Source organism: Lolium perenne, chromosome 4 (assembly GCF_019359855.2).
Source record: "Lolium perenne isolate Kyuss_39 chromosome 4, Kyuss_2.0, whole genome shotgun sequence".
In the NCBI taxonomy this organism is placed as follows: domain Eukaryota; kingdom Viridiplantae; phylum Streptophyta; class Magnoliopsida; order Poales; family Poaceae; genus Lolium; species Lolium perenne.
Genome location: NC_067247.2, coordinates 365,579,356 through 365,598,176, shown reverse-complemented (window position 1 = coordinate 365,598,176; position 18,821 = coordinate 365,579,356). Strand labels below are relative to the sequence as shown.

General features: G+C 43.6%; 1 protein-coding gene across 1 annotated transcript; it reads right to left on the bottom strand.

Annotated features, from left to right (window-relative positions):
* Positions 1-14,872: 14,872 nt before the first annotated feature.
* Positions 14,873-18,345, bottom strand: LOC139830303 (uncharacterized). The gene is made up of 3 exons (XM_071818312.1): positions 17,188-18,345; positions 15,157-15,447; positions 14,873-15,022 (listed from the first exon to the last, which is right to left on the bottom strand). Exons 1-3 carry the CDS (start codon positions 18,343-18,345, stop codon positions 14,873-14,875), a joined length of 1,599 nt encoding a protein of 532 aa, XP_071674413.1.
* Between the last annotated feature and the right edge of the window lie 476 nt (positions 18,346-18,821).

Below are 18,821 nucleotides of genomic sequence, written 5' to 3'. Positions count from 1 at the left end.
AATTAGAGGCATGAACCTACTATCGAGCATAAATACTCCCTCTTGGAGTCACAAGCATTTACGTGGCCAGAGTATCTACTAGCAACAGAGAGCATGCAAGATCACAAATAACATATGACAAGTATATAATCGATCTCAACATAGTATTCAATATTCATCGATCCCAGCAAACACAACATGTATCATTACATAAAGATGATCTTGATCATGATAGACAGCTCACAAGATCTAAACATGAGGCACAAATTGGAGAAGACAACCATCTAGTTACTGCTATGGACCCATAGTCCAGGGATGAACTACTCACGCATCACTTCGGAGGCGGGCATGGCGATATAGAGGCCTCCGGTGATGATCTCCCCCTCCGGCAGGGTGTCGGGAAAAGCTTCAGAACCCTCCCGAGTTAGGATCTGTGATGGCGGCCGCGACGGAAATTTTCATGGATGTGGGATCGGGTGTTTAGGTTTTTCCCGAGATCGTGAATAAATAGGCAGAAGGGCTATGTCAGTGGAGGCCAGGGGGCCCACACCACCCCTTGGCGCGGGCCACACCCTGGTCGCGCCATGGGGTGGTCTGGCCGCCTTGTGGCGCCTCCTCGTCCCCCCTCTGGACTCTGTCTTCGTTACGGTAAAATATTGACTTCGGCTTTTGTTCCGTACAATTCCGAGAATATTTCCTGTATGACTTTTTTGAAATACAAAACAGCAGAAAACATGGAACTAGCTGTCGTTTCCTATTCGACGGTACCTCGGAGGAGGGATCCTCACGAGGGGGAGAAGAAGTAGGGGCCATCGGGCGGAGAGTCCTCGGGACGGTGGTACGCGAGTTACCCAGCTTCGGAACACCTGCACGATGACAGGGCCTACTGCTGCTTGTCTGGAATTATCTGGGCGCTTTCACGTTGTTACAATGAGTTGTGGTTGTGCCTATAGGGCTTCCAGGATCCGGCTTATAAATGCGCTCGGATCTAGGGTTTACACGGAGAGTCCTAGCCGGAATACAAGATTCCTATCTATGGAATATTACATTGTCGTGCACGTCACGGATCCACCTTTCCTTATACGTCGTATTGGATCCGGATACTTCATGGGCCTTCACGGATACGACTACCTGTATAGGTCGGTTGAGATCCGGTCCTGTTCCTGGGCTGGACTTCATCCATCTTCTATCAACAGCAACTGGGCCGCCCGATGGGCCGTATGCCACCATCACGACCTGTGGGCCACCCGGGCTTGCCGGATCCAGACCACGTCGTTGATATACCCATAAAGTATCCCACAACAGTAGCCCCCGAAGTTTTTGAGATTCGTCATTCCACCGTCTATTTCTGCCCGGATCCGAAGAGAATCTTGAAGAGCTTCCAAAACTTCTTTGTTTCCGATTTCATTCAACCAGAAATCATTGGTTCTTCTGTAACGGTAACTTAGCAGATTTCTCGCCCACGTTGCACGTAACTTCCTTTTTTCCCGCGCTAAATTTTTGGATTTGCGAATCTTCAGCCGAAAATTTCAGACACGTTTAGTTAGGTCACCATGATACGTCTCAAACGTATCTATAATTTCTTATGTTCCATGCTACTTTTATGATGATACTCACATGTTTTATACACACTTTATGTCATTATTATGCATTTTCCGGCACTAACCTATTGACGAGATGCCGAAGAGCCAGTTGCTGTTTTCTGCTGTTTTTGGTTTCAGAAATCCTACAAAGGAAATATTCTCGGAATTGGACGAAATCAACGCCTAGGGTCTTATTTTTCCACGAAGCTTCCAGAAGACCGGGTGGGATACGAAGTGGGGCCACGAGGTGGCCAGACCATAGGCCGGCGCGGCCAGGGAGGGGCCCGCGCCGCCCTATGGTGTGGGTCCCTCGCGCCGCCTCCAACCCTACCCTTCCGCCTACTTATAGCCTTCGTCGCGAAAACCCCAGTACCGAGAGCCACGATACGGAAAACCTTCCAGAGATGCCGCCGCCGCCAATCCCATCTTGGGGGATTCAGGAGATCGCCTCTGGCACCCTGCCGGAGAGGGGAATCATCTCCCGGAGGACTCTTCATCACCATGATCGCCTCCGGATTGACGTGTGAGTAGTTCACCCCTGGACTATGGGTCCATAGCAGTAGCTAGATGGTTGTCTTCTCCTCATTGTGCTATCATGTTAGATCTTGTGAGCTGCCTATCATGATCAAGATCATCTATTTGTAATGCTACATGTTGTGTCTGTTGGGATCCGATGAATATGGAATACTATGTCAAGTTGATTATCAATCTATCATATATGTTGTTTATGTTCTTGCATGCTCTCCGTTGCTAGTAGAGGCTCTGGCCAAGTTGATACTTGTAACTCCAAGAGGGAGTATTTATGCTCGATAGTGGGTTCATGCCTCCATTGAATGCCGGGATGTGACAGAAAGTTCTAAGGTTGTGGATGTGCTGTTGCCACTAGGGATAAAACATCAATGCTTTGTCTAAGGATATTTGTGTTGATTACATTACGCACCATACTTAATGAAATTGTCTGTTGTTTGCAACTTAATACTGGAAGGGGTGCGGATGCTAACCCGAAGGTGGACTTTTTAGGCATAGATGCATGCTGGATAGTGGTCTATGTACTTTGTCGTAATGCCCTGATTAAATCTCATAGTAGTCATCGTGATATGTATGTGCATTGTTATGCCCTCTCTATTTATCAATTGCCCAACTGTAATTTGTTCACCCAATATGCTATTTATCTTATGGGAGAGACACCACTAGTGAACTGTGGACCCCGGTCCATTCTTTTACATCTGAAATACAATCTACTGCAACACTTGTTCTTTATTGTTCTTCGCAAACAAACATCATCTTCCACACCATACATTTAATCCTTTGTTTACAGCAAGCCGGTGAGATTGACAACCTCACTGTTAAGTTGGGGCAAAGTATTGTGATTGTGTTGTGCAGGTTCCACGTTGGCGTCGGAATCCCTGGTGTTGCGCCGCACTACACTCCGTCACCAACAACCTTCACGTGTTCCTTGACTCCTACTGGTTCGATAACCTTGGTTTCTTACTGAGGGAAAACTTGCTGTTGTACGCATCACACCTTCCTCTTGGGGTTCCCAACAGACGTGTGTTAACTACACGCCAGCAAAGATATTTTCTGGCATCGTTGCCGGGGAGATCAAGACACGCTGCAATGGGAGTCTCCCACTTCCAATCTCTTTACTTTGTTTTTGTCTTGCTTTACTTTATTTTATTTACTGCTTTGTTTGTTCTCTATATCAAAAATACAAAAAAATAGTTACTAATTTTATTTTATTCACTGTCTTGTTTGCGTTCTCTATATTAAAAACACAAAAAATTAGTTACTTGCATTTACTTTATTTTGTTATCATGACTAGTCCTGTAGTTGTTATTCTATCACCCGAGGAATCGATCTTTACTTTTAAACAAGGTGGTGAAGAGAGTTTTAAAGAAGCTTGGTCTAGAATTTTTGATTCTTATAGTAAAACTAAACCTAAAATGACTCTAAGTTTGCTTCTTAGTAACTTCTATTTTAGGCTTATTCTTCGCTATAGATATGCCTTAGATGTTGTAGTAGGAGGAGATTTCCTTCACTGTGATGGGGATCAAGCTTTTAATGCCATAAGAAAAGTGATTACATCATCTAGCTCCACTAATAATTTTGATTCATCTCTTGCTAGCATTCATAATAGATTAAACACCCTCGAGATAAATATATCTTGTTTAAAGGAAGGGTACAACCAGATTCGCGAATATTATGATTATGTTCCAGTAAGTTTTGAACCTTCAATGTGGGTGCCTACTATTAATGTTGCTATTTGTGGTGAAACTTTTCATGCCCGTTGTGATATTATGTCTGAGTTTTGCCTTATGCCTAAAAGAATTTATGAATCTTTGAAACTTTGGGAACTTACTGAAGGAGGAGAAGGAATAACTCTTACTGATAACTCTGTTATAATTCCTATGGGTATAGCTGAAAGGGTGTTCACAACCTTTCTCGGAAGAACGGTATCCACTGATTATCTCGTTGTTGAATGTGTAGGGACAGGACAAATCACACTTGGAAGGTCCCTGCTGAAACTCGTGGGAGCAATCATAGATGTGAGGAAGGGCACTCTAAATTTTACCTCTACGCCCGGATGCGGTCATATATTCCCTAAACCAAAGAGTAAGAATAAGAGTAAGAAGAGTAGGCGCAAGGCCCCTGGTAAGAATGATAATGTTTCATCTCTTGATGTTACTTGATTCACACTTTCTGCGCCTAGCTGAAAGGCGTTAAAGAAAAGCGCTTATGGGAGACAACCCATTATTTTACTTCTGCACTTTTGTTTTATATTTGAGTCTTGGAAGTTTTTACTACTGTAGCAACCTCTCCTTACCTTTATTTTATTGCATTGTTGTGCTAAGTAAAGTCTTTGATAGTAATGTTCATACTAGATTAGGATTACTGCGCAGAAACAGATTTCTTACTGTCACAAAATTGAGTAGCCCCGTCTGTAGGTAACTCAGAAAATTCTGCCAATTTACGTGCGTGATCCTCGGATATGTACGCAACTTTCATTCAATTTGAGCTTTTTCATCTGAGCAAGTTAAGTGCCCCAGAAAAATTCGTCTTTACGGACTGTTCTGTTTTGACACATTCTGCCTTTTATTTCGCATTGCCTGTTTTGCTATGTTTTATGGATTTCTTTGTTCCATTAACTTTCAGTAGCTTTGTGCAATGTCCAGAAGTGTTAAGAATGATTATGTCACCTCTGAATATATAAATTTTCAATTATGCACTAACCCTCTAATGAGTTTGTTTTGAGTTTGGTGTGGAGGAAGTTTTCAAGGGTCAAGAGAGGAGGATGATACAATATGATCAAGAAGAGTGAAAAGTCTAAGCTTGGGTATGCCCCCGTGGTCCATCCCTGCATATTTCAAGAAGACTCAAGCATCTAAGCTTGGGGATGCCCAAGGCATCCCCTTCTTCATCGACAACTTATCAGGTCACCTCTAGTGAAACTATATTTTTATTCAATCACATCATATGTGCTTTACTTGGAGCGTCTGTTTGCTTTTATTTTTTTGTTTTTGTTTGAATAAAATCGGATCCTAGCATTCTTTGTATGGGAGAGAGACACGCTCCGCTGTTGCATATGAACACATGTGTTCTTAGTGTTACTCTTAATGTTCATGGCGAAGGTTGAAACTGCTTCGTTCATTGTTATATGGTTGGAAACAGAAAATGCTTCATGTGGTAATTGGTATAATGTCTTGAATAATTTGATACTTGGCAATTGTTGTGCTCATATAGATCATGTTTAAGCTCTTGCATCATGTACTTTGCACCTATTAATGAAGAACTACATAGAGCTTGTTAAAATTTGGTTTGCGTGATTGGTCTCTCTGAGTCTAGATATTTTCTGGTTAAGGTGTTTGAACAACAAGGAAGACAGTGTAGAGTCTTATAATGCTTGCAATATGTTATTATGTAAAGTTTTGATGTACCGGTTTATACTTGAGTTTGCTTCAAACAACCTTGCTAGCCTAAGCCTTGTATTGAGAGGGATTACTTCTCGTGCATCCAAATCCTTGAGCCAAAAACTATGCCATTTGTGTCCACCATACCTACCTACTACATGGTATTTCTCTGCCATTCCAAAGTACATTACTTGAGTGCTACCTTTAAAAAATTTCATTCCTTGTCTTTGCAATACATAGCTCATGGGAAAATAGCCTTAAAAACTATTGTGGTAAAGAATATGTAGCTTATGTATCTTATTTCTTATAAGTTGCTTGTTGAGCGATAACCATGTTTCTGGGGACGCCATCAACTTTTACACCTTTGTTGAATATCATGTGAGTTGCTATGCATGTTCGTCTTGTCTGAAGTAAGGGCGATTTTCATGATCAAATGGTTTGAGTATGCATATTGCTAAAGGAAGAACATTGGGCCGCTAACTAAAGCCATGAACCATGGCGGAAGTTTCAGTTTGGACACTAATCCTCAATATCTTATGAGAATATTATCTGTTGTTGAATGCTTAAGCATTAAAAGAGGAGTCCATTATCTGTTGTCTATGTTGTCCCGGTATGGATGTCTAAGTTGAGAATAATCAAAAGCGAGAAATCCAATGCGAACTTTCTCCTTAGACCTTTGTACAGGTGGCATAGAGGTATCCCTTTGTGACACTTGGTTGAAACATATGTTATGCAATGATAATCCGTGTTAATCCAAGCTAATTAGGACAAGGTGCGAGCACTATTGGTATTCTATGCATGAGGCTTGCAACTTATAGGATGTCTTATACATAACACATATGAATTATTACTACCGTTGACAAAATTGTTTCTATGTTTTCAAAATGAAAAGCTCTAGCACAAAAATAGTAATCCATGCTTCCCTCTGCGAAGGGCCATTCTTTTACTTTATGTTGAGTTAGTTTACCTACTTCTTTCTATCTTAGAAGCAAACACTTGTATCAACTGTGTGCATTAATTCTTACATGTTTACCTATTGCACTTGTTATATTGCTTTATGTTGACAATTATCCATGAGATATACATGTTGAAGTTGAAAGCAACTGCTGAAACTTATATCTTCCTTTGTGTTGCTTCAAAGCTTTCTACTAAGAAATTATTGCTTTATGAGTTAACTCTTATGCAAGTCTTATTGACGCTTGTCTTGAAAGTACTATTCATGAAAAGTCTTTGCTATATGATTCAGTTGTTTAATCATTGTCTTTACCATTGCTTCGAATCGCTGCATTCATCTCATATGCTTTACAATAGTATTGATCAAGATTATGGTAGCATGTCACTTCAGAAATTATCATTGTTATCGTTTACCTACTCGAGGGCGAGTAGGAACTAAGCTTGGGGATGCTTGATACGTCTCAAACGTATCTATAATTTCTTATGTTCCATGCTACTTTTATGATGATACTCACATGTTTTATACACACTTTATGTCATTATTATGCATTTTTCGGCACTAACCTATTGACGAGATGCCGAAGAGCCAGTTGTTGTTTTCTGCTGTTTTTGGTTTCAGAAATCCTACAAAGGAAATATTCTCGGAATTGGACGAAATCAACGCCCAGGGTCTTATTTTTCCACGAAGCTTCCAGAAGACCAGGTGGGATACGAAGTGGGGCCACGAGGTGGCCAGACCATAGGCCGGCGCGGCCAGGGAGGGGCCCACGCCGCCCTATGGTGTGGGCCCCTCGCGCCGCCTCCAACCCTACCCTTCCGCCTACTTATAGCCTTCGTCGCGAAAACCCCAGTACCGAGAGCCACGATACGGAAAACCTTCCAGAGACGCCACCGCCGCCAATCCCATCTCGGGGGATTCAGAAGATCGCCTCCGGCACCCTGCTGGAGAGGGGAATCATCTCCCAGAGGACTCTTCATCACCATGATCGCGTCCGGATTGATGTGTGAGTAGTTCACCCCTGGACTATGGGTCCATAGCAGTAGCTAGATGGTTGTCTTCTCCTCATTGTGCTATCATGTTAGATCTTGTTAGCTGCCTATCATGATCAAGATCATCTATTTGTAATGCTACATGTTGTGTTTGTTGGGATCCGATGAATATGGAATACTATGTCAAGTTGATTATCATTCTATCATATATGTTGTTTATGTTCTTGCATGCTCTCCGTTGCTAGTAGAGGCTCTGGCCAAGTTGATACTTGTAACTCCAAGAGGGAGTATTTATGCTCGATAGTGGGTTCATGCCTCCATTGAATCTGGGACATTGACAGAAAGTTCTAAGGTTGTGGATGTGCTGTTGCCACTAGGGATAAAACATCAATGCTTTGTCTAAGGATATTTGTGTTGATTACATTACGCACCATACTTAATGAAATTGTCTGTTGTTTGCAACTTAATACTGGAAGGGGTGCGGATGCTAACCCGAAGGTGGACTTTTTAGGCATAGATGCATGCTGGATAGCGGTCTATGTACTTTGTCGTAATGCCCTGATTAAATCTCATAGTAGTCATCGTGATATGTATGTGCATTGTTATGCCCTCTCTATTTGTCAATTGCCCAACTGTAATTTGTTCACCCAACATGCTATTTATCTTATGGGAGAGACACCACTAGTGAACTGTGGACCCCGGTCCATTCTTTTACATCTGAAATACAATCTAGTGCAATACTTGTTCTTTACTGTTCTTTGCAAACAAACATCATCTTCCACACCATACATTTAATCCTTTGTTTACAGCAAGCCGGTGAGATTTACAACCTCACTGTTAAGTTGGGGCAAAGTATTGTGATTGTGTTGTGCAGGTTCCACGTTGGCGCCGGAATCCCTGGTGTTGCGCCGCACTACACTCCGTCACCAACAACCTTCACGTGTTCCTTGACTCCTACTGGTTCGATAACCTTGGTTTCTTAGTGAGGGAAAACTTGCTGCTGTACGCATCACACCTTCCTCTTGGGGTTCCCAATAGACATGTGTTAACTACACGCCAGCACACCACTACGTCCATTTCACCGCTTTTGACCTAAGACACGTGGCGATCATCCAACGGTGCGACCGTTCCGTTCCCACCGTAGGATCCGACTCACAAATCTCCGCGTGAGGCCTATAATACCCCATGCGCACTATCACTTTCACTCTTTCACTGCCCTCACCACTTCGTCTTCTTCCCCGCGCCGCCCGCCAGATCTCACTTCCGGCGAACTCCTTCCCGGAAAGCTTCAAACGTCGCCACTCCAAGGTATTCTTCGACTCGAGCTGCTCGCGTTTGACCGTGAAATCGTCTCCGCCGCCGATTCGTGGCCTCGCCGGAGGCCTGCGCGTCAAGTCCGGGAGCTTCTTCCTCGACGGCGTCATGGGGAACCGCCACGCCATTGCCGGTAAGTCCACCGGACTCGTAGAAGATAACTTAGCTAGTTCCGGCTACTTAAGTGTTTCACCATATATATGCATGCAGCCGGAAATATGTCCACTAGTTCGCCTAAGTTCACTGGTAGCTCTTCGATTAGCCCATAGCCAAACTCACCGGATCCAACCTTTGTTGAACCGTTAGCATTCCTTCCGCCCAACATTTCCGATATTAGGCTAGATCAACCTTTCTCCGCCTCTTCCAGCAATATCCTCGGCCGGATCCCAACACCCCAAGAGATCCATGAAGAACCAGAAGGACAAGCAAGGATGGCTGCCAAAGTACAAGAGGTTGAACAGAAGAAGGTTTCTAAAGCCCGGAACCGTGAAGGCGAGAAGGGACAATGGTGGCCTTGCGAAGTCACTGAGTCGGAGCTCAAAGCCTTCGCCGAGGAGGGCTTCATCGCTCCGGACACCTGGAGTTTCCAAAAGGACTCCAGCACTCCAAACCCAGAGCCTGATGAACGCGTCTTCACCAAAGCCTGGGTGGAGCGCGGTCTGTCTCTTCCTCCCTCCGAGTTCTTCTTGTCAGTGCTTAGCACTTATGGCCTCCAGCCACACAACATATGCCCCAATTCCTATCTCCTTCTCTCCAATTTCGTGACTCTCTGCGAGGGTCACCTCAGAATTCGCCCAGACATTCGCCTCTGGCAATTCTTCTACCGAGTCAAGAAAGAGACCAAGGATAAGGTCATGGTGAATTGCGGAAGCATGACGTTCGTGCTCCGCCCCCAAAGGATGTTTCTGGCTCTTGCCTCCCACGAGTCTGTCCGGTACTGGAATGCCGGATGGTTCTGCGTGAAGAACGTGTCAGTTCCGGGCGTCCACGACGGCCTCCCCGCATTTGTCAACAAACCTCCGGGGGAGCTGGCCAGCTGGAGTCTCATCCCCGCCCTTTCCCAGTATCCGGAACTGGACAAGGCTGCTCGGAGGATCTCTTGGCTAGTCCATGACGGTTTAACTGGAATGGACTTGACCTTCAGCTGGTTCACCCGCCGGATCCAGCCTCTCAAATATAATAAGTGGCTGATCTGCGAATACTTCGGGGTCGACGACCAGCTGCTGGTGACCCGGAACAATCTTCCAACGGATTCTCTGAACAAGAGGATCCGGACACTTAGCTTGTGAAGCTTACCCGGGGCCAAGAGGTCCCGGAGATCAACAAAGATATCTCCGTCAACACAAATGTCCTCCGGTACGTCTTCGCACTTAGTCATTTTGCTTCTTATACTTGAAATGTTCTAACTTTTCAATGTTTCCTCTACATTTCAATTCTTTGGCGGAGGATGGTTTCAGAAATATTTTCCGTCTTCCTGCTGGAAGGGTGGACGAGGATCCGGAGGATGATGACGAGGGGGAAGAGCAAGCTCCGAAGAAAGCTGCTCCTCGCGCGACAAAATGTCCCCGCGCCAAGGTTTCCGGCACTGATGCTGGAGCCAGCGGCGAGGCCTCTGCCAAGAAGGTAAAGACCAAGCAACCTCTGCGCCTCGACTCCAAGAAGGCGGAGCATGATCGCATCAAGCTGCTGGCCACAGCAGGGAAAGGATCACGCCCGCTGCTCCTCGGAGCCACGTAAGTGTTCAGAAATACATACTCCTCATTGTGAAGTTTAATTACTTATATTTTTGCTTTACTTGTTGTAGGAACCAGAAGGTCACCACCTCACGGGTCAATACCCAGAAGCCCATCACAAATTACTTGAAGACGTCTCCGGCCAATGGCCCTACCACCCCAGCTCCGCCAAGCACCTCCAACACAGATCCCCAACTACCTCCACCTGAAGCTCAACCCTCCCCCGATCATGCTGCCAACGCTCAAGTGGAGATTATCCTAGTGAGCAGCGAGAAAGGAGGTGGAAGCTGCTCTTCTCCAATATTTTGAATCAACCCCGATCAAGTCCAGCAAACTCCCAGGCAACTATTGATTTTTTCTAGCTCGGACTTGAGTGCGAACATTTTTTAAAAATCAAAAAATAAAAATGTATAGACAATATCTTAATCTAACCATGTGTCTGGCCATGTCGAGGAAATTGCACAAACCACCCACTTTTGCTGTCCATGTTGCACAAACTACTCACTTTTCACGTCTTTTGCAGAAAACACCAACTATACGTGTACTTGGTTGCACAGAGGTCCAAATCTGAGATTAGGCTAGTTAATAGCAAATCTTGTTACAAAACCGTGCAAATAAAAGATCAAACGAAGAACAAAAACATAGATTTTTACGTGGAAAACCCAAACGGGGAAAAACCACGGAACGCACGGCGGCGTATCACTATAATTGGAGGAGTATTACAATACACGAGATCGAGGACAAGCCCTCTATGTGCTATCAATGCTGTATCTCTCTCTAATCTATTCAATGACTACCTTGGACTATATATAGGGGCAAACAACTCTCTTTCTTGGGACACAAAATAGAGTTGTATTGTGCTACTTCTAGCACGTTTAGAATGCCATAGTCCGTTAGGACTCCTTCCATAGTACAACAAGTAAATAGATTTCGGGTCATATTCAACAATCTCCACCTTGAGCAGAAATCCCTTGCAACAGTCAAAGATAGCATTCAACTCCTCAACAAAAGTCATCACAAGTAAACCTTTTGCCTTGAAACGTATATAGGACTAATAAACTTCTCATGAAGTCAAATTGAGCAAATGAATCTTGGGTCGTCCAGAAAACAACACAGCTGTAAACAAAGCAGACAAACAAACTTGGATCTCCAATAGAATCCAAAAAAAGTCTGAGTCTGTGCCACTGACCTCAAAGAAAAAGAAACTGCTCAATCATCAAATCACATAAGTCATTATATCTCCTGTGGTGCTTGAACGAGCGCATAGCTCATAGTGCAACATCTTCGTGCACATAACATTGTGAAGAACTCATCTCATGGAATCTGAACGTGCTACAAACACAAAGCACAAACCTCGACAAAAATACTCATACAATAGCATATGGTACGAAAGACATCACGTACACCAAAAAAACTGCCGACTTCAAATGGTTAATGGAAATCTATGACATGGTAAAAAACTGCCTTGTAGAACAATTTTCGGATGATGGAACCTGAAACATGTAATGGAGTTTTAACTCTGGAATAGACCCCTCTTGAAAGAGCATAGACAACTGAATTGCACTGAAAACTTAATAGTACTAAATGTTGTAGTATCTAGCAGAAAATGAATCTCCTTCTTGCACCTCAAACAATCCTCATCACGAACGTAAGTAACAAAGCAAAACCTTCACATGCATAACAACAAAAAACTCGGAGAGCAAAGAGTATAATGCTGACTACATGTAAAGTTGGTGTTTTCTGCAAAAGACGTGAAAAGTGAGTGATTTGTGCAACATAGACAACAGTAGTGAGTGTTTTGTGCAATTTCCTCAGCCATGTCCCTTCGTGTGGCGGTGTTACTGGTGTGTAGGTAGCACAACTTGAACCCATTAAGTCGAAGAGTGAGGTGGACCCGCCTGTCTGAAATGTCCCCAAGTTTTGCATTCATATTGGCGGGATAGCTGAAATTTGAACCAGTGGTAATGTCCCATCTATCCCTGACTCAGGCAATTGTAACATCTCAACCGCGTCTGAGGTCAAGGATATTGTAGTATTTTTAACCAAGGGCACCATAACCCGAACCCAGCCGAAATGAGCATGGTTTTCCCCATTTCAACAAACCCTAGATCCGCCTCTACCTCTGCCTCTGCCTCCGCCTCCGTCTCCGGCCACATCCACCACCGTCCTTAGCCGATTTCTCCGTCCCTTTATTCTTACAGATCCCTGCCGCTTCGGTCACATCGTGGCCCTCCATTCATCTCCGTCCCTGCCGGTGTCATTCACGCCCGTCTCAGTCAGCATTGGTGCGGAGCAACAACATAGAAATGGGTATACTCTACTTTTACGCCTAGTTAACTCGACTGTTTCTTGATCTGCCCGATTGTATGGTTGATCTTGCTAGTTGGCGGTTCATTTGTTTGTTTTTATAGATCTCGGAAGAAGATAGTTGGTTATTCTAGAAGATATTCCCTGTAAGATGTTTTAGGTTCTTATAAAGTAGACTAGATACAAACTAAAGTGAGTGAACACCTAGATAGTACTAAAAATAGACTAGATACAAACTAAAGTGGGTGAACTAAAGAAAGTGCTTCAACATCTTATATTTCCAAAAGGAGGGAGTAGTTGGTTATTTTAAAGGATTTGTCGGGTGCACCTTAATTTCGTTGGTTCTAATTTCTTAAATTTGTGTCTCTGCATCTTTTTTTCCCTCTGTTCATCCCTCACGCACATCATAATACACATGTCTTTTATGTCGTTACTATCCCATTTGGATGCAGAGTAAGGAAGGTTGAAATAAGGCTTCCTGGTTGTAACTCATTTAAGTTCTACTCTTCCAAGCCAAGTTCCTGTGGAAAAGTCTAGTAAAAGGGGAGGGTTAGTTTCCTAGTTCTTTATGCACGTTTAGTAGGTAACTTCCTCCCTCTAACATAGGTAATGATGATACAAGACCATGACCTTAGAGATATTGAATTCCACAATGCGGCAGTAGTGATGTTTGTTGTATTTAGTAAGTTACTTCTAGGAGTACCACTTTAATGTTCTAAACGTTTGTTCTTTTATGTTAATCCAGACAGTGAAGGTGATTGTTCTGTTGAAAGGGGAGAAAACAAGTCAAACGGACTCAAAAGGTTGCCCCTGTCTGTGTGTGTCAAACTTCCAGTTTTCAATCCAAAAGGGAAGACAAGGCTCGAGCCTGCCATCATAGCATCAAAGTTTGCAAGAGAACACAACAATACACTCAGGAATCATGTGCCTATGCGGTCACATTGGATTAAGAACAAAGGAGACACTAGGTCAAATTGCCCCCGAAAAAAGGGATTTTTGACAAGCCTGCAGAGCACTGCAATGATCCTCATGCTAAGGTCAGTTCCATGCTACCATCTGTGTATAAGATATGCGCAAATAACCAGAAAATCTGTTCCAAGGATGAGTTATGAAGATACTGTGTCGTGTTATTATGCAGTGCACATCCTACAAAATTTGGTTAGTCGAATTTTTTTCTTTTTGAAGATTAAGAAAGATCTAAAATAGCTTGAAATAAATAATAATTGTTCCGAAGGAACCTTCTACTGAGAGTTGGCCATTGATACATTGTATAAACATAACCTTAATGAATTAACTAAATTCTTTTACTTAATTAAAATATAAAATTGGACCCGTTTAGTGTTCTAAGTTCAAAAGTCTAGTAAAGTAAAAAAATCTTCGTCAGAACAATGCGAATTTAACCAAGTATGATGGCTATCTAGTTTTATTTTCGATCAATGCATATGCTGGATGCTTCAACTATAATAACACTAATTGCATTTCCATCCATGTTGTTAACATTGCCAATTTCATGTGGAAATTTTTAACTTGTATGCTGGACAACTACTGGTACATTATAGTAAGTAGGTAACTGTTTGTATGAGCCTTTGTGCATATTGTACCTTTATACCAGATCCACGTACCTGTAAGCTGATCTCATGTATGTCTGTGATTTCAGGGAAAATAGTACAATTCTACGGATCCCATTTCTTTTGAATTATTGAAGGAGTGTCACGTCAGCCAGAAAAACGGCGTCTCCACCGCTGTACATGATGCACTAGTAAGACAGCTTTCAACGAGTCCTTTCTAACGAGAATATATCTTCCTGCATATGATAACCTTGTTTTCTCTGTGCAAACCAAGAATGAAATGAAAGAACAACTCTGTGTACCTATGGTATCTAGAGGACCTAAGAGTGAGGCCAAGGGAGTACCCACTGCAGCAATAATGAGTGACCTTGCTTCAGATCTGACGATAGAGAAGAGGGCCATCGCGGAGCTCCTGAATGTTGTTAACTCACAGCGTGATCAAATGGATGAGTTGGCCAACATTGTACAAGAAGGCGAAAAGCAACAAGATGACATGGAAGCAAGGATTTTTTTTTGACCTGGAACATCATATTCCATTAATTAGGCTCAGCAAACAGGCTGGCCTCACAGCAACTTACATCATCTGGTACCATGTCCATCCACAGCGCACGCTCAGCCGTTTGGGCAGAGCCATAAGCAGCTAATTCATGTGCTAATTTATTACACGAACGTGGAGCGAAAACTACCTCCACAGACCCAAAGTTTAACCGAATAAAAGATCGGATATCTCTGAATAAAACCCCTTCCGGCGCCAGATCAAGCTCAGCGCTTTTCAGTGCCTGTACCAGATTCATCGAGTCCGTCTCGAGCAAGACAGTACCCATTCCCCAATCGGCAGCAGCTTGTAAAGCTTCGACGCAAGCCAGCGCCTCCGTATGTATGGCAGAACATGCATGTCGGACATTGCCAGCCCCAGAGCCTCGAACTGCCCCCTGTGCGTCGCACGCGACAAAACCCATCCACCGTGGCGTGTGGCAGCATCAAATGCACCGTCGGTATTTATCTTAATAAGGTCACCTTCTGGTTTCTGCCATTGCACTGCGTGCTGAACTGTTGCCTCATTCTTTTCCCCCCGGCTTATCTGCATAGACTCTCTGGCCCAATATCGAATCTGCCCAATCACCTCAGGTATTGTCAACATCTTCTCACCAGCATTGGTTTTATTTCTATGCAACCAACACCGCCATAGCAGGCAGCAACATAGAATCTTCTTCTCATCATTGAATTGGAGGATTTCATGTACCACTGCTCCTGCATTTTCATATGTGGCCATGCGATCACATACATCTTCCAAGCCTAATTCTCTCCATATCAGCCGCGTGTCTTTGCATTTTAAAAACAGATGGGCGACATCTTCATCTAGTCTTTTGCAGCATACACACAGGGTATCACACTTAATTCCTCTCCGCTTCATGTTAGTTCTCAAAGGCAAACTATTATGTGTGAATCGCCAGATGAACTGTTTTACTTTGGGCAGACAAGGCAGATCCCAAAGTTTTTTCCAAAAAACAGTTTCATGTACGTCTCCCGAGCTAGTCTGCATTTCTGAATCCCGATGCCTTACATATACCTTGTATGCCAACTTCACCGAGAAAATTCCCTTGTTGTCAAAAAACCAAGTAGGGTAATCTTCAAACTCCGGTCTAACAGGTGTTGACAGAATTACCGTTGCATCCATTTCCCAAAAATTCTCTCTCACAAGTTGCTCATCCCATTGTCCTGTATACGGATCAAGCAACTCTGCCACATGTGTGAGGAGGTATTGTCTCCGCGGCGTAAGTGGCTGCCTACATCCCTCTCGGTTCAACCAGGGATCTGACCAAATATTGATCGTAGTCCCATCTCCAATCCTCCAAATTAAGCCTTCTTTCATCAATTGAACCCCTTTAAGAATACTCCTCCACGAGTAAGATATACCATGTGTGGGGGTAGCTTCCAGTAAAGAGGAGTCTGGAAAGTACCGAGCTTTTAGAACCCGAGCACATAACGAATCTGGGTTTGTCAGCATCCTCCATGCTTGTCTCGCCAACATCGCCATATTGAATCCATATAAATCACGGAACCCCAACCCTCCTTCACTCTTCGGCTTGGATAGTAACTCCCAACTAAGCCAGTGCATTTTATTCTCTTTATCATTCTGAGACCACCAGTACCTACAAATGATGGCACTCATTTCTTCACACAATGTCTTTGTAAGGTCAAAACATGACATCGCGAAAGTCGGTATTGCTTGGGCACAAGCTTTGATCAGTATGTCTTTCCCTGCACGTGATAACATCCTCTCCATCCAACCTTGGATCCGTTTCCACAGCCTATCTTTTAGTTACTCAAAGGTTTTTGCTCTAGACCTTCCCACATAGACTGGTAATCCAAAATATTTCTCAGTTTTTGCTTCTGCTCTGATATGCAATTCTTCCAGCACCTGAGCCTTGCATTGTTCACTAGTGTTTGAACTAAATAGGACCGAAGACTTGTCATAATTGACAGTTTGTCCCGAGCACACCTCATATAGCTGTAGTATATTCTGCAGAGATTTGGCACTTGCACTATTAGCTTTGATAAGTACCAGTGAATCATCTGCAAACAAAAGATGGTTGAAACTCGGGGCATTTTGACAAATTTTGATCCCCTCTAATTCTCCACTTATTTCTGCCATATTCAGCATAGATGAAAAACCCTCAGCACATAGCAAGAACAGATATGGGGATAATGGATCTCCTTGCCGCAGTCCCCTTTGAGGGATGATCGTTTCAGAAAGCGAGCCATTGATTTTGACTTGGTAGCTCACTGAGGAAATGCATAACATAATGAGTTCAATCCATTTCTCAGCAAAACCCATTCGCCTCATTACTTGCTCCATAAAAGCCCATTCAACCCGATCATATGCCTTACTCATATCCAATTTGACCGCAGCATAGCCATCTTTTCCACTTTTCTTCCCCTTCATAAAGTGTGTGCACTCATATGCCAGTAAAATATTGTCAGTGATAAGTCGTCCAGGGACAAAAGCACTTTGGTTTGGCGAGATTATCTCCTCCAGAATTTGTTTGAGCCTATTCACCAGGATCTTTGAAATTATTTTGTACACCACATTACACAAGCTTATTGGGCGGAGGTCCTTCATACTATCAGGATCTGTCACCTTGGGTATCAAGACTATACATGTTTCATTCCAACCGGGCGGCATTGGACCCCCATTAAGAACCTGGAGTACTTCCTCTGTAACCTTCTCTCCCACCACATCCCAGAACTTTTTATAGAAAAGTGAATGCATACCATCAATTCCCGGGGCTTTCAGGTCCCCAATACTCTCTAATGCCTCCACCACTTCTTCCGAGGTGAATTCCTTACATAGCATCCCATTCATAGCATCTGTTACTCTCGGCTGAATATAACCCAAGAGCTCATCCATTCGGGAACCTGTAGAAGAGGTAAAAAGTTTTGAGAAATAGTTAGTCGCCACTTCTTTCATGGCCTCCTCCTCCTCCACCACCCCACCATCCTCCCTTTTCAGCTTCATAATTCGATTCATTTTCTTCCTCTCTGAAGTGAAAGTATGAAAGAACTTCGTGTTTCTATCACCATTCCTCAGCCACGATACATGGGCCCTTTGTTTCCAGTATAGTTCTTTCTGATCTTCAAGTCTGCTGAGATTAAATCGTAAGATCTCTTCCTTGTGAACTTGCTCGGCACTAATATTTTTCCTTCTCCAAGCTTCCAATTCCTTTTTCAATTTGCTAATGCGCTTCTCCAGATCACCAAGGATATTCCGGCTCCAATCAACCAACTCTCCTAGAACCCCTTTCACCGCCCCCATCACACCCTTCCCTTCCACCTCCACTCCTCTCTCCCAAGTGTTCTCCACAATGCCCCTGCAATCCTCCTCTTCCAACCACCTTGCTTCAAACCTTGGGATTGAGCTCCGAGCTGAACTCTTCTTCAGACACACACCTCCATGTGTATCCACAATCACAGGTCTGTGATCCGAATGACGTGGGTCACCATTCATGACCTTATATGCCGGGAACCGCTACCTCCAACTTTCCGATTCCACAGCTCGGTCCAACCGCTCTTTGATGTATCTCTCCGCTGAGTGAGAGTGATTTCTCCAAGTGAAAGCATCACCTACGAACCCAAGATCATCGAGCTCACACACCTCAAGAGTCTCTTTGAATCTATCCATCTGTATTTGGGGTTTTGGTACACCACCCTCCTTTTCCCATGAGTGCAAAATCTCATTAAAATCACCAATGCATAACCGCGGTTTATTATTTTGATGCTTCAGTGTGCGCAATAACCTCCAAGTTTTCTCCCTCTCTTCTGTCTTTGGTTCACCATAAAAACCCGTAAACCTCCATACGAATCCATCAGCCTCAGTTATTTCCGTGTCAATATGATACTTTGACATAAAAGGCAGGACTCTTAGATTCACTGTATTCTTCCAGAAAATAACTAAACCACCACTTTGTCCCTCACAGTCCTTCG

Bases quoted from the DNA above. Each gene is read 5' to 3' on its own strand.
- LOC139830303 (XM_071818312.1), bottom strand. From the start codon at position 18,345: ATGAATGGTGACCCACGTCATTCGGATCACAGACCTGTGATTGTGGAT. The intron at 15,448-17,187 runs GTAATGAGGCGA...GTGATTGGGCAG, and splicing joins AATGGGCTTTTATGGAGCAA to ATTCGATATTGGGCCAGAGA. The intron at 15,023-15,156 runs GTACTGTCTTGC...GGGTCTGTGGAG, and splicing joins TGCTGCCGATTGGGGAATGG to GTAGTTTTCGCTCCACGTTC.